Source organism: Chanodichthys erythropterus, chromosome 12 (genome assembly GCF_024489055.1).
Source record: "Chanodichthys erythropterus isolate Z2021 chromosome 12, ASM2448905v1, whole genome shotgun sequence".
In the NCBI taxonomy this organism is placed as follows: domain Eukaryota; kingdom Metazoa; phylum Chordata; class Actinopteri; order Cypriniformes; family Xenocyprididae; genus Chanodichthys; species Chanodichthys erythropterus.
In genome coordinates this window covers 56947527-56966993 of record NC_090232.1, presented here as the reverse complement: position 1 = coordinate 56966993, position 19467 = coordinate 56947527, and the positions used below count along the sequence as shown (strand labels likewise).

The following is a 19467-nucleotide window of genomic DNA, read 5'->3' as shown; positions in this document are numbered from 1 at the left end:
CCGATCGTTTCGTGTCTTAGGACATTAATGTGTCGTCACAAGCCGCAATGTTTCATTTGGATTTGTCTAAGCAAGGTTTATTCACTCTTATAGATGAAGTTCCCATCAACCGCCATTATTTGAATGACAGAGGGCAGCGGTTGCAGTTAAAAATCATCATTTGTGATCGACTGAAGAAAAAATGTCACTCAGCAGATAAACATCAAATTTTCATTTTTGGGTGAACTATCCCTTTAAAGAATACATCATAGGTGATGAAAAGAAGTGGATCTGCGTAAGTTTGAAATGTGACATAAAGAATATGTATATATATGTTTGAGTGAGTGTCTCTCTCTCTCTCTCTCTCTCTCTCTCTGTATATACAGTATCTCACAGAAGTGAGTACACCCCTCACATTTTTGTAAATATTTTATTATATCTTTTCATGTTACAACACTGAAGAAATTACACTTTGATACAATGTAAAGTAGTGAGTGTACAGCTTGTATAACAGTGTAAATTTGCTGTCCCCTCAAAATAACTCAACACACAGCCATTAATGTCTAAACCGCTGGCCACAAAAAAATAGTATACCCCTAAGTGAAAAAGTCAAAATTGGGCCCAGATAGCCATTTTCTCTCCCTGGTGTCATGTGACTCACTATAAGAAGATTGCCAAGACCCTGAAACTGAGCTGCAGCATGGTGGCCAAGACCATACAGCAGTTTAACAGGACAGGTTCCACTCTGAACAGGTCTCGCCATGGTCGACCAAAGAAGTTGAGTGCACGTGCTCAACGTCATATCCAGAGGTTGTGTTTGGGAAATAGACGTTTGAGTATTGCCAGCATTGCTGCAGAGGTTGAAGGGGTGGGGGGTCAGGCTGTCAGTGCTCAGACCATACACCACACATTGAATCAAATTGGTCTGCATGGCTGTCGTCCCAGAAGGAAGTTTCTTCTAAAGATGATGCACAAGAAATGGTCTGGGGCTGCATGAATGCTGCCGGCACTGTGAAGCTACAGTTCATTGAGGGAACCATGAATGAGCAGAGCACGATCCCCTCCCTTCGGACTGGGCTGCAGAGCAGTATTCCAACATGATAACGACCACAAACACACTTCCAAGATGACCACTGCCTTGCTAAAGAAGCCAAGGGTAAAGGTGATGGACTGGCCAAGCATGTCTCCAGACCTAAACCCTATTGAGCATCTGTGGGGCATCCTCAAACGGAAGGTGGAGGAGTGCAAGGTCTCTAACATCCACCAGCTCCATGATGTCATCATGGAGGAGCGGAAGAGGACTCCGGTGGCAACCTCTGAAGCTGTGGTGAACTCCATGCCCAAGAGGGTTAAGGCAGTGCTGGAAAATAATGGTGGCCACACAAAATATTGACACTTTGGGCCCAATTGGATATTTTCACTTAGGGGTGTACTCACATTTGTGGCCAGCGGTTTAGACATTAATGGCTGTGTGTTGAGTTATTTTGAGGGGACAGCAAATTTACACTGTTATACAAGCTGTACACTCACTACTTCACATTGTAGCAAAGTGTCATTTCTTCAGTGTTGTAACATTAAAAGAGATAATAAAATATTTACAAAAATGTGAGGGGTGTACTCACTTCTGTGAGATGCTGTATACACACACATACACACAGAGAGAGAGAGAGAGAGAGAGAGAGAGAACTGTGCTATTTTTAAAATATCATATTACAGTATTTCGTTTGTGCTGTCACATTTAGGTTCAGCAAATGTCCAGAGTTGGTGGGTCTTCTGTCATGAACAGGTAAGTATTTACCTTGCATTGTTTGTGTGTATTGCTGCATAATATTTCATGAAAATATTTATAATTGCTACAATAATAAACCCAGCCTTTGATATTACTTGAATTCAGGATGTTCAGAATTTTCAAGATGACTGAAGCTAGACTGAAAACAAGAAGTCAAAATATAATTCCAGTGTAAGTCATGAATGACAGTCATTACTTGTCACAAAAACTGTGTACATGGATAAAGACAAAGTTCTTAGTACTTGTTACATAGATGAGTGGTTGTGAAAGTGTATGTTTTAACATTGCATGTAATTGCCACGCTGCACATTTCTGTTAATTGTAATATTGACCTTACGTGGAAATTTTTCTGAGGTGAAGTAATCCTGAGTAATTTCTTTCAAATAATCATGTCAAATGTCTTAATGGTGAAATTCAATATGAGGGGTGGTGGCCAACTTGAAAAGAAAGAGAAAAGAGGGTCTAATTTTAGAAAAAAACTGTCATAAAGAACACACCACCATATGCATAAAACGCATATGCATATGCATACATTTTATTTAATCAAGACAGTATTGTTTGCATTTATATCACAAATCACTATTTTGTGCAATAAGTAAAGGGAAAATAGTAAAGTGACTGCAGGATTATTTAGGTGTATATGTTTTAAAGGTTCACAGAATAGCTTTGTATCAGTTTTTAATTTCTAAAGTATTTACCAACATAAAGTGCATAGTCCATTCCATGACTGCATGACTTTTTCATATTTAATACTGTAAAGCTTCTTGCTTTAAAGCAGTCTTTTGTATAAAGTGCTATTAAAATAAATGTGCCTTCACTGAAGTGCTGAACAGAGCTGGTGCAATCATATCCACATCGCTATGATCAGATGCTTTCTTTCTGCTGTCATTTTTGTTGTTTATTTTGAAGTGTGCAGTACATGTTACATATTCTATCGAAATGCCTCTCAGCAGCGTGAATGGCGTCGGGATGTTAAGTGAGCTCTTAGATTCAATGCGTTTCCCGAGTATTGGATTTAACATGGTCTATTTTGCAAACAACATGATTCTTGTCAATCTCCTTGTGGTTTTTTCATAGTTGAAGCCAAAATGAATCCACATGAGCTCTGTACACCGCAGCGAAAGCCAGAATAATTATATCATCTTGTGAGCTGGGTTTGCTAATGCTAACACCTTGTGCTTCCCCTAGTCAGTTTACGTTATGAGATAACACTGCCATGTAGCAACTAGCACACGGAGTTGGATGAGATCACGCCGGCTCAGCCCCCGCGTGCCTCACCCTCTCCCTCGAGAGAGCAGTCCCCCGTCCTGTTCTCCCACCCTGAGCTGCGTCCCTCGGCAGAAGCGAGCGACCTCATCTCCTTCGGCGGTTCTGAGGACGAGCCACTTGATGACTCCATGTCTCTCGCGGCCTCTGAAACTGAAGCATGGGCCGGTGATTAACCCTCTGGTGTCTGAGGCTGATTTGGGGCTTGAAGAAGTTTTGACATTCCCTGACATTTGTGCTTTTTTCAGTTGTTCATAAACATATTAATGACAAGTGTCATGACACTGTATTCAGCACAAACTAGGCTACAATAATATGTGAGGAACATGTATGTACATGTTTGTTTTTTTGAAGGAATAACATTTATGCATGGTTATTGAAAAAAACAAAAAACTTAAGTCACTGAAATAAGGCCAAAAAAAGTATAGTAAATCTGTGTTTACAAGACTTCTGGGTATTGGAGGTTGTAGACTAGAGTTTTTGCTTCAAAATTATGTGAACATTATGCTGCCTATTCCTTCATATAAAACAATATATTGATTTAGTTTTTGTAAGACACTTTTTGCCAAGAAACACAGTATGCGAGGAGGCGTGAATCACCACTGAAAATGGGCCATTCTCACCTGAGAAGACAAAAGAATTGGATAGTAATGAGTTGAAATGACTTGCATATTAATGAGGCATTTCAGTCAGGTAGGCTGTGAAAAAAACCTTCTGTGATGTCTCAAGCTCATCATGATATATTAAACATACAGAAAAATATTATTACAATATAAAGTAATGGTTTTATATTATACTTTAAAATATAATGTATTTCTGTGATGCAAAGAGTCTGAATATAGGCTTTTAGTTTAAAAGCATGCACATTTGGAGAAATATTGGATTCTCATATGTTTGTCAATTTTCTATACAGAGGAGTTATTTTTATTTAATATTCACTGTCATTACTATGAGCGCTGGTGTTTTCAATTCATCCTTGAAGTCGGAGGGCGCTCTGTGCTTTTTTAGTCCACAAATTCATCTAAAAGAAGAAGAGGCTATTCCATGAATGGAGTTTCCAATTCATACAGCAGCAGGAGGGCGCTGAAGAAACAAAAACTCATCTAAAATTAATCTATAGAAGAAAAGAAAACAGGAACTAACTGCATGTCTTCTAGAGCTCGCTAACCATGACTTTTACATCCAGATAAACACTTTTCAAGACAATAAATACACGATTGAGATGATGAATGCATGTATTGCCTCTGAATTTGCGTCTGAATAGCGCTGGCTCCGTGGGCATGGCCGCATTAGCAGATAATGACTGAATCACGGACTTCTGACATGGCTCTCTTTTCATACAGATTACATAAACACAGAAGGTTTGTTTTCGATTTGACTTACATGATTTAAAACCTGACATCTTAACGTTTTTTTAGAGTGTAATTTTTTTTGTAATTTTTCTGTGATTAGTATTCACTAAGTTACAGTTAATTTTCTGAGAACTATCAGATTGGACTTTGTTCAGAGGGAGAGGAGAAATCACGCATCATATTAGTTTTCTTTATTTTACAAAAAGCACAACATTTTGTTTTTACTCTGAGTGTATACAAATAAAAGAAGATATTCTATAGTTTCAATTGATATATTACTTATGTCTCTATGACAAAAAATGACGGAGTATTTTAAGTCTGTTTTGCTGCAATGTGAAAAAAAACCTGCAAAACGCGCCGGCGTGTTTTCAGACCTCAGAGTGTTAAGAGGACCCCGCCCGCCTTCCCTCTCTGGAGCCCATTGACTGCAAGCCGGGTATGGATGCCGAGCTCTTCCGCATCCTCTCGAAGGCAGTGGAGGATTTGGACCTCGAATGGGCTCCACCAGAGGAGCCATCACGAAGCAGGCTCGATGAGTGGTTCCTGCCGGGTCACCGCCAGGCCCCTCGCCAACGCTCTGCCCCATTTTTCCCAGAGGTTCATGATGAGCTGACAAAGTCGTGGCGCGCCCTGTATTTTGCCTGCCTACGTACTACACATTATTCAGCCCTCACCTCTGTGGATGGCTCTGAAGAGAAGGGTTACGAGCATCTACCGCCCCTGAACGAAGCAGTGGTGGCTCACCTCTGTCCCCCCACGGCTGTGGGCTGGAAGACGAAGAGGGCCCTTCCATCCAAGCCCTGCAGGACCACCTCTGCCCTGGCTGGCGGAGCTTACACATGCGCGGGCCAGTCTGCCTCAGTGCTGCACACCATGGCGATTCTCCAGGTGTTTCAGGCGAAGCTCCTCTGTTCTCTGGACGAGTCCAGCATTGACGCACCTGCCTTCCGTGACCTCCGCAGCGCCACTGACTTAGCCCTGCATGCCACAAAGGCCACAGCCCAGGCCATTGGACAATCCATGGCCAACCTGGTCGTGCTTGAGCGCCACTTGTGGCTCAACCTGACCGAGATAAAGGAGATGGACAAGACGGCCTTTTTGGACGCCCCGGTCTCTCCCTCCGGTCTCTTCGGGCCAGCAGTAGAGGGCTTTACGGAATGCTTCACCACAGCACAAAAGTCGTCCCAGGCCATGCAACACTTCCTGCCTAAACGCTCCAGCTCTATGTCTGCTTCCAGCCGCCCCAAGTCTGCGCCGGCTCAGCAGAACAAGCCTGCCCTCTCTACCTCTCAGAACAGTGTCATCGTTCTAGCTCCGCAAAGCGCTCCTCCTTCCCGAGGCAACGTCAGGGACCCCGGACGAAGATTTCGCTGGACCCGACGCCTCCTAAGCCTTCCTGAGCTTTCAGGAAGGAAGAGGATGGGGCAAAGTCTCGCCAAAGCCGGACCACCCCAAAAGCTCTTTCGTTCTGTCTCCCCTCCACCTCTTTCAGTTCCGGGCGTGGGAGATATGTTCAGTGTTGTGCTAACTGGGCCCAAAAGTGTTGCATCCATGCCAAACGCCGTTCTCATGGCGAACACTATAAATATTTTACCTTCTCAAAGAAAGAGCAAATTTCCTCTTCCACTCTCTCCGGTGTACAGGTCCCCGATCGGCGGCCCGTCATCCGATACCATTCAACCCCTTGTCAAGTGGGCCGAGGCCTGGCAGGCCATCCCCGGAGTGTCAAGCTGGGTCCTGGGGACCATAAGTCGAGACTACTCACTTCAGTTCGCCCGAAGGCCCCTGCGCTTCAGCGGGGTGCTTCAGACTTCAGTCAACACGGACGACGCTCATGTCCTCCAAGCCGAAGTCACGTCTCTTCGGAGGAAAGGAGCTATAGAAATACTTTCCCCCTCAGAGAGCAATTCAGGGTTCTACAGCCGTTATTTTCTAGTCCCCAAGAAAGATGGCGGTCTCAGACCCATCTTAGATCTCAGACTCTTGAATCTCTCCCTCATGAGACGGAATTTTAAGATGTTAACGCTGAAGCAGATCCTCACGCAGGTTTGCCCTGGTTTGACTGGTTCTGCTCGCTGGACATGAAAGATGCATACTTTCACATCCAGATTGCCCGGTTCCTGGGGGCAGTCTTCGACTCAGCCTGTATGACTGCTGTAGTCTCACCAGAGCGCGCTCTGGCCTTTCAGCAGTTTGCGGCATCGGTCAGGAACAGAGCCTATCTCCCTCTGAAGTTCTTCCAGAGGATGCTAGGGCTGATGGCTTCCGCCTTCCCAGTTCTGCAGCCTGGCCTTCTGCGGATGCGGCCTCTGCAATACTGACTGAAGTTCCGGGTCCCTCCTCACACCTGGCGGCATGGCCGCCTGCATCTCAGGGTCAATCAGACCTGTTTGACAGCTCTGAAACCCTGGATGAACCCTGTATGGTTCAGTCAAGGTGTACCCCTACAGGTGGTGTCCAGAAGGACGGTGCTCACGTTCAGCTCGTGGTCTCACGAAGAAAGCCATCTGCACATCAACTGCCTCGAGATGTTGGCAGTGATTCAAGCCCTTCACGCGTTTCAGGCACACCTGACGGGACGCCACGTCTTAGTCCAATCGGACAGCATGACAGTGGTACTAGGGTCATACATAAATCACCCAGGAGGTCTTTCGTCCAGCCGCTTATGCGCTCTGGCGAAGCGTCTTCTGGAATGGGCATTACCGAGGTTTCAGTCGCTCAGAGCGACTCACATACCCGGAAGAACAAACTTGGGAGTAGATATGCTATCTCGGAGCAATGTCCCCTCAGACGAGTGGATGCTCCACCCCCAGACAGTTCTTAGGGAAGGCAGAGGTAGACCTCTTCGCCTCTGAAGACAATTTATTTCTCAAAGGATGACGATGTGCTGGCTCACGTCTGGCCCAGCACCCTCCTTTATGCTTTTCCCCTGATCGCTCTGATCTCGCAGATCATCAGACGAATCAGGGAAGACAAGCACAGAGTCCTCCTGGTGGCCCCGTTCTGGAGGAGCCAAATTTGGTCCTCAGAGCTGTTCAGGCTTTCCATGAATGCTCCGTGGCCGATCCCCCTGAAACGGGACCTCCTCTCTCAGGCGAACAGGACGATTTGGCATCCCCAGCCAGAACTCTGGGCTATGCACCTCTGGTCCTCGATGGGAGCCTGCTAACCTCCCTGGGGACGTGCTGAATACCATCTCTCAGGCGAGAGCTCCATCCACAAGACGCCTCTATGCCCAGAAATGGTCGGTCCTTGTTGGCTGGTGTTCTGCACGCAACATAGACCCAGTGGATGTAACTCAGATACTGTCTTTCCTCCAGGAGCCTTTAGAACTATGTCGCACCCCTTCAACGGTCAAAGTTTACGTAGCAGCCATCGCAGCGTTTCACGCTCCTATCGCTGGCCAGTCAGTGGGACGAAACAACCTTGTGGTGCGTTTCTTGAGAGGTTCTAGGCGATTGAATCCACCTCGTCCTCTCACCGTTCCCACCTGGGACCTCTCTTTGGTCCTCAGAGCTCTCAAAGGGTCTCCCTTTGAGCCACTGTGTTCAGCTGACCTCAGGCCCCTGATGCTCAAAACCACTCTGCTACTTACACTAGCATTGGTTAAGCTGGTTGGCGACTTGCAGGCCTTCTCCGTGAGCCCTGCATGACTTGAGTTTGGGCCCAACGACTTCAAGGTCGTTTTGAAACCTAGGCATGGCTACGTCACTAAGGTGCTCTCAACTCCATTCAGAGCACAGGTCATTTCCCTCTCAGCGCTTCCTCCCTCGTCGGACGAGCGAGAGCTGGAATTGCTCTGCCCCGTCAGGGCGTTAAGGACCTACGTTGAGCGATCACAGCCTTTCTGGCAATCCAATCAGCTCTTTATCTGCTTTGGCGGCCGCACCAAAGGGTCTTCGGTCTCAAAGCAACGTCTTGCGCATTGGATAGTCGACACTATTACTCTTTGTTACTCCTCTATGGGTCTCAACTGCCCCATAGGAGTTAGAGCTCACTCCACTAGAGGAATGGCTTCCTCTTGGGCCTGGTCTAGTGGAGTTTCGATTAAAGACATCTGTGAGGCGGCCGGCCGGCTGGTCCTCGCCGTCCACTTTTGTCAGATTTTATCATTTGGATGTCCCAACCTTACAAGCTCGGGCCCTCTCGGTATGATCCAGTGGCCTCTATCGAGCTCCGCTTCATGCCACTCTGGGAGTTAACTCCCCTTTTGGTAGTGTAACAAGGGTTCGACGGCTCCGGTCTCCTCACTTGTCCTCTGGTTCCCTGGCGGTGTCCAAGACAAGTCCAGTCATTCTCTGCTGTGGCACACGCGGTTGAATTCGTTCCCCATACGCAGTACAAGTGAAGTATCAAAAGGGAACGTACTCGGTTACTGACGTAACCTCAGTTCCCTGAGATACGGAAGGAGTACTGCGTTACATGCCATGCCACGAGGCTGCGGCTTCAGTGTTGTCGCTTCAGTCGAATGACCTGAAATCCTATGGCGAAGCTCCTGCTTGTATAGCCCTAAACAGCACCCATTTCGGCCTGAATATTTGCGCGCTTTGTCGCCATAGTCCGCGCAGCTATGCCGCGCCGTCATTGGTTCAACAACTTGTCTATGAGTGAACCAATGACGATGCAGTTACACTGCATTATTGAAAAAGGCTTCAGTAATGGGGAAAAAGGAGACCTTTCCCCCATACGCAGTACTCGTTCCGTATCTCAGTGAACTGAGGTTACGTTAGTAACCGAGTACATTTTTTCACTAATCTAACGCACATTTAATGCAGAACAACTTTTATTGACATAAGATTATTGTACAGTAAAATAACATGTAACAATAACATTTTTCTAATGCTTAATTCGTGAAATGGACACAACTTGTTCCATTGTATTTTAAATTTAGTTGTAGGACCATAGAGACATTTTCAAAATAAGTGCATGACATTTACCTCAATTTTTTTTTTTCCTACATTTTTTTTTACTAAATAATCATTTTCTCTTCCCTCAGATGCTGTGAAGAGGTTAAGCCCAAATGCTACAGACGCAGGCATTGATGCAGCAACACCTGAAGCATGCTCTGGGAAGAGCTGAGGGTACAAAAAATGAACCATAAACAATTTTCACAGACTCTACTGTGTTAACCATAATTTTGTTGTTTACTTGTTTGATTTATGGCTGTTTAACAGTAATGTAAGACTGTTTGGAAAAATATGTAGTACTGCCACGGCTCTGACTTCCATGCATCAATGGTGGAACACATGAATCACTTCTGGAAGAGCTGGTGGTCGTGTACCAAGAAAATGAGAGTAATTCAAATATTTTCAAATAATATGTTTGCTGGGTCTGTTCACCCTAGTTCTTATATTTATCAAACGTTAAACTCCAACACTAAGAATCAGCTTATTATCAACTTTTTTAAAGACTCTAAAAATATTTAACTATTTAGCTATTTTTAGCTATATTTAGCTACATTTTAACTATCATCCTGTATGTGTGTTATTTTCTTGTTTGATTAACGGCTGCTTAACATTAATATAAAGCTGTTAAAATGCCATTGCCACAGACTCAGAATTATCCACATTCTACTATTTTTATTCTCTTGTTTGAATAATAGCTGTTTAACAAATGGGAGACATTTTTCAAAAATGTAATATTCACAATAAAATATGTTGTGCTAAATTAGATCACTCTATTTTTTTGCTTAAGTCCACAAATGATGTGTTATTTTTTGTGATTGATCTTTGTCAAGTTCAGTTGTGTAAACCTTAAGACATAATTGATTGCCTTTTACTATGTTATAGAATGGGTGTATGATTATTTTATATGCAGGCTTATATATACACTTAAATTATGCAGCAACGCACCTTATAAACATCCAGAATATGACACATTTAGACGTCCAGGGACGCGCAGAAAAGATGTGGAATTTGCGGCCAGATGATGTCAAAGACTTCGGTTCAACTTTCATTTTGGAATTATTTTTCAACCATGACGGGACGTATCGGAGGGATCTTTTCAACGGTAATCAAACGTCCAAATGTTTGCTGGGTCTGTTCACCCTAGTTCTAATATTTATCAAACGTTAAGCTCCATCCACATACACTAAGAATCAGCTTATTATCAACTTTTTAGTCACTGCATCAGCATCTCTTATCACCCTTTCCTTTATTTTATTTATTTATTTATTTATTTTATTATAATAACACAACACAGTGGTACTGGTATCTCATAACAGCACATACAGCCATATAAGCCATACCATCATACAATCTTTGGATATACATGTTCATACATAGGCATATAAAATGCAAAAACAAAATAATAATAAATAATAATAATAAAAATAATACAACAGAGCATATCAAAGTAAATAACAGGGTTATTTTATACACTAAAAATTAAAAGGATATATCAGTCACTGAACATCTTCCAGAAAGTTCCACAAAGACCAAGTGCGCCAAAAAACATCTGATCTTTGATGCAGACCGTAAGTTAGTTTTTCATTGTGTGTGGTATATATACAATTGCAGCACTTGAATCTTTGAATCATGTGAATTGTCCATTAATAAATTTGAATTCAATACTATCTATGTGTATATGTAAATATTGTAAATGTTGTCAACTTATTTCATTGTTATATATTTCACCATTGAGTACTGCAACCGTGTCTTTGTTTCATTGAACACACCATTTTCCTCCCTGAGTTGAGGTTAGTTCTTCTGATATTGGTCCCTTATTTTCATCTACCATTTCAATATTTATATACGTTACACAGAGGTAAAAGAGTAGCGGCCGGACTTATCCACATATTAACTAAGGGTAACTGAGGAGTTGACCATAGTAATAATATACATTTTTTTGCTAAATATATACAAAAGTTCAGTACACTTTCTTTGTCATAGTCAAGGCACAGACCAGCTTTACAGTTCAGAAGGTAAACATTTGGAGATAATGCAAAAGTCCTTCCAATAATCTTTTGAATAATCGTATGGGTCTCTTTCCAGTAACTTTTGATTTTATCACAATCCCAAAACACATGCATCACTATGCCAATGTCTGTCCTACATTTGAAACATAATTGAGAAGAATTGGGGAATATTTTATGAAGGCGAACTGGAGTTAGATAAGTCCTGTGGATAAATTTATAATTTTGTTCGTGGGCCGAAATTGAGACACCTTTAGAGAAAACACATGTACAAACAGTCCTTTTCCCATATCACCCTCAGAGTCAAAAGTTGAAGGACCAACATTAGATAGCAGAGCATATAACTCTGAGATCTTCTTCTTAAGAGTAAAAGAAGAGAGAAGCTGTTTTCAAATCATATTACCTTCTTTTGAGTATGATTCTAAAAAGTGCTGTAATTGACGAAATTTATAAAAATCATTACTGGGCAGGTTAAATTCCTCTTTAATGACTGGAATGACCTCATTTGACCATTATCAAATAAGTGGCCAAACTCAGACACTCCACTCAACCTCCAGGACAGAAGACCAATATTCTGTACGGTTGGGGGGAGATCAGGATTGAGTGCGATAGGAGACTTAAAAGATATCTTATTTGGAATAACTAAATATTTCTTAATATCCTTCCACACCAAAAGAGTATTTGACACTGAAAATATTAGTCAGAGATTCAATTTTTTGTATATTATGAATAAATGGCAGTGAACAGTCTAGGAAAGCATTTTGAATATTTAAGCCCAGTCCAGCGTGAATCAGATCTGTTAACATGTGTTTAATTTGTGCAGACCAAAAACTGAAAATTAGGGAGCAAAACCCCACCCAATTCTCTTGGTTTCATCAAAACAGAAAGTTTAAGTCTAGGTTTTTTATGATTCCAAATGTACTTTGAAATTGAAGAATTAATCCTTTTAAAAAAAATCTGTACTTAAGTAACATGGCAAATTTTTAAACAAAAAATTCAATCTCTGAAGAATATTTATTCTTATAACATTAATTCTGCCAAAAAAAGAATTTGGAAGAATCGACCAATCTGACAGGTTCTGATTAATTTTTGTAATTAACTGGGGATAGTTGGCTTTATACAAATCGACCAAATTAGGTGTGACATTGATTCCTAAATATTGAAATCCAGAAAGTGCTAAATTAAAAGGGGATTTTGTAATGGCTTCAGAGGGAACATGCAAATACAAAGCTTGAGATTTGTCCAGATTGTTCTTATATCCTGAGAAATGACTATATTTTTCAATTACGGCAAGAATTGTGTCAGTAGAGGTCTCAGGATATTTAAGATAGAGCAGAACATATACGATGTTCCTCTAGACCTATTTTAATACCATGTATATTGCTGTTAGTTCTCACAGCAACAGCCAGTGGTTCGATAACCAAAGAGAATAACAATGGCGAGAGTGGGCAGCCTTGGTGACAGCCTCTGCTTATTGAAAATCTGTCAGACAACACCCAGTTAGTATTAACTTGAGCCATAAGGTTAGAATATGAAAGTTTAACCAAACCGATAAAATTAGATCCTAATTCTATTTTTTTCTAATACCGCAAAAAGAAAAGTCCATTCCACCCTATCAATTGCTTTTCGGAGTCGAGAGACACAATGAAGGCAGGTTCCTTGGTAGCATTTAAATGATGAATAATATTCAACACTCTACGAATATTATCAGTGCCATACCTGGACTTCACGAAACCTGTCTGATCTGGGTTGACGATGTAGGGTAAAACAGTTTTGAGTCGCCGAGCTAAAGATTTAGCTATAAATTTATAATCCACATTGAGTAAACTAATTGGCCGATAAGAAGTACAATTCACTGGGTCTTTGTCTTTTTTCAGAAGCAAGCTGATCACTGCCAATGACCAGGATTCAGGCATAGAATTTGAATCTACTGTAAGGTACTATTTATTGCTTGCATTAAGATTGGACAAAGCTCGGGCCAGAACGTCTGGGCCGGGAGCTTTGCCAGTTGGCATAGATTGTATAGATTGACAAATTTCTTCCTTCGTAAAAGGGGCATTTAAAAAAAGCTCTAGTATCTTCCGAAATACTAGGAAGTGAAATCTCATTTAAAAAGTTCAGCAAATCCTCACTGAAGCCACTGGAGCCAGCAGTATAGAGAGTTTTGTAAAAATCAAAGAAAGCAGTGTTGATGTCTGAGGGGTCAAAGGTCATTCTGCCTTCAGATGTCTTAAAGGTGCCATCGAAAGTTTTTTTACAAGATGTAATATAAGTCTAAGGTGTCCCTTGAATGTGTCTGTGAAGTTTGAGCTCAAAATACCCCATTGTTTGTTTGTTTTTTTTAATTTTTTTAACTGCCTATTTTGGAGCATAATTAGAAATGCGCTGATTCAGGGCTGCTGCCCGTTTAATTGCTCGTGCTCTCCGACCCACAGAGCTCTCAACTCTACTGTATCATTGCATAAACAAAGTTTACACAGCTAATATAACCCTCAAAATCGATCTTTACAAAGTGTTCATCATTCAGCATGTCTAATCGTGCAAGTACAGTGTTTATTTGGATGTTTACATTTGATTCTGAATGAGTTTGATAGTGCTCCGTGGCTAACGGCTAATGCTACACTGTTGGAGAGATTTATAAAGAATGAAGTTGTTTATGCATTATACAGACTGCAAGTGTTTAAAAATGAAAATAGTGATGGCTCTTTCTCCATGAATACAGTAATAAACGATGGTAACTTTAACCACATTTAACAGTACATTAGCAACATGCTAACGAAACATTTAGAAAGACAATTTACAAATATCACTAAAAATATCATGATATCATGGATCATGTCAGTTATTATCGCTCCATTTGCCATTTTTCACTATTGTTCTTGCTTGCTTACCTAGTCCGATAGCACCTTTAACTGCTTTTATGGTTCTTTCGTTCTGTTCTCTTTTTTTAAATGATACGCCAAAAGGCGATTTGGCTTGTTTCCAAACTCGTAATAATGCTGTTTACTGAAAAATAATAGTTTTTTAACATGTTCTGTATGATCTAGATTAAGCTTGGCTCTGGCATTATTTAACAAAATCCAATTATCTTGATTTGGGAATCTTTTATGGTGTTTTTCCAGAAAATTTACTTCAGTTTCTAATTCTTTCTAATTCTTATTTCTTTTTTTGGGTTCTAAGTTTCTTCATCAGAGAAGCATAAGCAATAAAGTGGCCTCTTAACGTGGCTTTGGCAGCATCCCATTTTAATGCAGGGGAAACTGGCGAATTCTGATTGTCCTGCCAATATTGAATTATTTTCTGTTTAAAAAAAAAGTTAGTGAAAGTTAGTATTGCTTAAAAATGAAGTATTAAATTTCCAGTAGGTTGAATTCAGGATTGATATGCTAATATCAATCTCTAAATAAACAGGACCATGATGAGATAACACAATGGGGCCAACATGACAAGAACTCACATGATGTATACATTCAGAAGGTATGAAAAAATAATCCAGTCTTGAATAAGAATTGTGAGAATGAGAGTAGAACATATAATCTCTGTCTTTAGGATGCAGCTCTCTCCAAATATCCACCAGACATTTTCTACTGTAATATGTCTTCCAAGAATTAAACCTGAAATCAACACAAATCTTCCTTCAGAATCATATTCTGCATGCTCGAGAATGAATGGGATGTTTTTATGAATAAGAATTGCGGTGGCCCTACTATTTGATGTGAATGAGGAAAAATAAATCTGACCAACCCAGTCCCTTTTCAATTTCATATGTTCTTTATCAGATAAATGAGTTTCCTGTAGTAGCCTGATAGATATATGTTCTTTTTTAAGGAATGTTAAAATTTTCTTCCTTTTAATTACATGACCTATTCACGTTCCAAGTTACGAAATAAGAGTGTTTTGCATACATAAAAGTGTAGAGTCGTAAGAATAACGTGCAAAATTATGCAACAGATTATGTCAGTATGAGAGACGGAACAGAAAAGTACCACAAGTAGAACATGAAACAAACCCAAAAAACCCTCCCCCCAAGACCACATGCCCAAACGATGAGGCACAGATGATATCAAGGAGTTGCAAAATAACACAAGAAGCCTTGAAACAGCTGATAACATAATACCACCAAGTTATACGGCCCCGTCATGGCCCGCTCCACTAACGAGTATAATACAAAACAGAAAACAGTAATAGATGAAACCATTGGGACAATAATTATTAAAATAAACAAATAAGCATTTGAAATAAAAAGAACTACCTTTCATAACAGCCACGTATACCTTGAAACCTTATATTTGGATAGGCGAATCCCAGACACAGACCGCGGGCGGCCAGAGCTTTACCAACGGTCGCGAACTCACGCCGTTTCTGCAGCAAGCCAGCTGACAGATCCTAGTAGAATCGAAGCTCTGAGCCATTGTGAGTAACAGTCTTCTTCAGGGCCACTTTCAGAATTTCTTCTTTATCAGTGTACCATAGAAACCTAACCAAAATATTTCTCGGAGCTGAATTCGGATTGTTAGATGCGAAGGTGGGAGATCTGTGGGCCCTCACAATGTCCAGTGCTGGGAAGTCAGCAGGCAGATCTAACCACTTAGGGATCATGTCTCGCAGAAACGCTGAGAGTGGGCCGGAGCCCTCAGATTTCTCTGGCAGACCCACTATTTTCAGATTCAGACAGTCTCTGTTTTCAAGATCATCTATCTTTGTCTGCAACTGATCCACTGTCACCTTCAAGCTGGCCAGTTGCCCTTCAGTAGCTGCTGCCGAATCTTCGACAGACGAAATCCTCTGTTTGGCTTCGTCTAAGCGAGTTTCAGCGCCCGCAACTCTCTCGGTGAGGACAGCAAATGAATTCTGAAGGCAAGACACAGAATTGGCTATCCCCTCCAAAAGGCTAGTAATTCCATGGAGGCGTGATCCATTGGCCTTTATTTCTGATAAAATCAGCAACATATCTAGATGAGATTCAGCTGTGTTAACGTTAGCGTCAGCCGAAGGCGCGTGGTGAGTAGGCTTCTTTTGATCTTTTTCTTTAGCCTTCTGTGAGCGCGTCGAGCCAAAAATAGGAAAATCTTATCAGAAGGTGTGTCTGACATAGTTATAAGTCCGTTCAATGAAATAAAATGAAAATTCAGAGGAGAGAAATGTAAATTATTTGAAAATTTGAGCTGAGCAAAGAACTCAGGCAGCCATCTCACTCTGGGTCAAGTGACGCCCCCCACCCTTTCCTTTATTAATGTGTAGCGAGTAAGCTCAAAAGGGAAATATTAATAATTATTCAGAATTTACATCGTGTAGAGCGTGTAACAAAATCGAGATCATTTAAGTGACAGTTATTTGCAGATAGGGGGACAGAACCAAATATGTATTGTGCACAAGTTTATTAACTAAATCACGAATACGACTATATAAACACATACGCACCATCACACATACAGTACATGGGTAGAATGGGAAATGAAAGAATGACCTAAAAACGGAAACGGAATGAAGCTATGGAAAAAGTTCTGGAAAGAATCATCAGCTTATCATTACAAGCTCCTTTGTTAACAAAAGGGGTTCACAGCTTTAACTAACTAGCAGCAATTTAGTATATCGTACGATACTTGCATTATGCCTCAGATGTTTGAAGAGCATCCGAATATACTGTTGCAGTAGAATGTTCTGAGAGTTCGATCCGATGGTAAAGTTGCAATCAATTCCTCCTGTGTTGAAGAAAAGATGACAAATTTGCGTGGTTAATTTGACTCTTGTAGTAGGAAATAGTTCTTTCTCTCTTCTAGATAAGCACATGGCCGGGGGCAGGTCGAGGCCTGTGCGGCCTATGAGGCCTCCGGCCCTAGCTGGAGTGGCCACAGAGCAGCCAGGAGCTATAGAGAGTCAGTCGGGAACAAGGGAGAGGAGGCAGAGCTGTGTGTCTCCTTTTAACGTCGGGAGAAGTCACACCTCCTAGGTTGGACCTGACCAATGAGGAAAGATAAAATTTCCAAGTGGGAAATTCCTCGGTGGGGGAGTTTATGGCTCTTGTTTATGAGCATGATTAAACTGGGCCTTGTGGGTTTGAGTTGAGTTATACTCCAATTAATACAACAAACACACACAGAGTCCTATGAGGAAGTGACATACATGAAAGTGTAAGTTGTGAAATGAGCATCAATTTGATAGGAGACATGATATATGAGGTTACATGAACAAGTAGTTCGCTCATAAGATATGCATAAAACAAAATACCATACAAAAGACACTTTACAAGACAGTTATAATCATACACGCAATGTCCTGGGATGCATGTTCATTTATAGAACAGTTTGACTATAATTTGAGGCAGAAGAGACTGTTTTCACAAGCTTTGTGTCTTCCCTTTAGGCCTGACTTACAATGACTTTTGATACAGAGGTCTGCATAGTTTCGGGTTGTAAAAACCAGATGGCAACCAGATGCTAGTTCTATTACCTTGGGGAGTTGTGCAGACACCTTGATTTGCAATCGGTGAGGGTTTTTCAGAATGTTTGCTAAATATAATAAATATCTGTGTCTGATTTATCTGTTACATAATCCCTCCTTTCGATCACTGTCCCTCCTGTGGACAACAACGAGCGACATTGCAGATACAGAAAGATCAGCCATACCTCTGGCACACAAGGCTGGAAAGCCATGGTGGGCTCTGGTTGTTTGTGTCTCTTGTACCCCTTTTCCACAAAGGCAGTTTGAGTGCTGGTTCGGAGCCAGAGCCTAGTTTCAAATCAGTTCTTTGTCTTTCGACACACAAAGCACCAGCTCCGAACCAGGAAAAGTGGTTCGTAAGTAGCACCAAAACATTGCTGGGCTAGAAGTAAGAACCGCTTGCGTCAGGAGCTAGGGGCGGGGTTACCATGACCAACAAGAAACTTTTCAGTGTGAACACACTACCCGCACTATTTATACTTAAAAATGTCATAGAAAAGTGCATTAGTACACGAACTGGGCAACCCAGTCTCACGGCAGTTCGTGACATAGTCACGAAATTTAATCTATTGGTTCGTGTTCGTGACGTGGACACGAATTTCCATTTTTTTTCGTGTCACTCAGCACGACTTTCGATCTAATGTATTTCAATAGGAAGCATCTTTCGTGTCTGCACCACGTTTTTCTTTCTGCCACTCGGAAGCATTGTTTCTTCTCATTTGTTATTCATTTTTAAACTTTAAGTTACTCAACATTTAACCAGGAGATTTTATTCTTGTGTTTATTGCTTTATATTCTGTAGGCTACTAACCATTGTGCTACGGTTTCTTTTCTGAGAAATGCCGTTTTTCTATCTATTTGGTGTGTCAAATCGAACAATAGACTAAATATTACAGTACCCATGAGCCTTATCTACTTTTACTATGTTAAAGTAGATAAAACTACCTGATGACCCACCGCCGATTCTCTTTTAATGATATCCTCATCTTTCTTTCAACACATAAAAACGAAAGTGTGCTTGATAATTCAACAATACGATGTTCATGACCATCCGTTTTATTTGATTCTCCTTCTAATGTGAGAACGGGGGATTAGTTGTGGTTATTAATTAAATTAAAATAAAATAAAAATTAAATTAAATTAATTAGTGGACGCCCGCATTACCCGTGAGCCTCAGCATCCGTTGCTATGGAGACGGAGCCAGTCCGCTTCGCGATTGGGTGATTTCTGCAGGCCGCGAATTCTCCGTCATTGCGCTCGAACCACTTTTCAGGTAAGCCATGAGACTTGAATGTAATGATCAAATTTGTTTAAATGTTATAATTGATGCTTTTCTTTGCCATTAGACTCACATGGTTTACATGTTACGTGTTAGAGCAACGAATTAAAGGCCGACCAATGGTTTCCATATTAACAGTAAAAAAAGAAGAAAAAAGTTGCGCCTTTTGTGCAGTCATACAGAAAATGGGAAAAACGTGAATTTTATTGATTTATTTTAAGAAAAAAAAAATATTTTTATGAAAATTGGTATCTCTCACTATCGGGGTACACATTTTAAACCTTTTTTCAACATATCTAGCCTTCACTATATGATTAACATTTTCTGTTCTCGTGCAGATTCTGTCAAACTTCACCTTCACCCTATAGATACACCTGTTTTCCAAAACCCAAAGGCACTTTGAAGAGCCAACCTCTATCTTTATCATTTTCTATCTCTATCTCTCACA

The 19467-nt window shown here is 41.2% G+C and overlaps 1 protein-coding gene across 3 annotated transcripts; it reads left to right on the top strand.

The window, feature by feature from the left end:
- Nucleotides 1–160: 160 nt before the first annotated feature.
- Nucleotides 161–10897, top strand: LOC137033028 (uncharacterized). 3 transcript variants are annotated; one of them, XM_067405086.1, is made up of 3 exons: nt 161–274; nt 1722–1765; nt 1874–10897. In XM_067405086.1, exon 3 carries the CDS (start codon nt 4825–4827, stop codon nt 6469–6471), a length of 1647 nt encoding a protein of 548 aa, XP_067261187.1. In that variant the 5' UTR covers nt 161–274; nt 1722–1765; nt 1874–4824; the 3' UTR covers nt 6472–10897. The 3 variants fall into 3 exon arrangements, with proteins under 3 accessions (XP_067261187.1, XP_067261185.1, XP_067261188.1); XM_067405084.1 differs by having other exon boundaries at nt 1722–10897; XM_067405087.1 differs by lacking the exon at nt 161–274 and having other exon boundaries at nt 1663–1765.
- Nucleotides 10898–19467: the final 8570 nt, after the last annotated feature.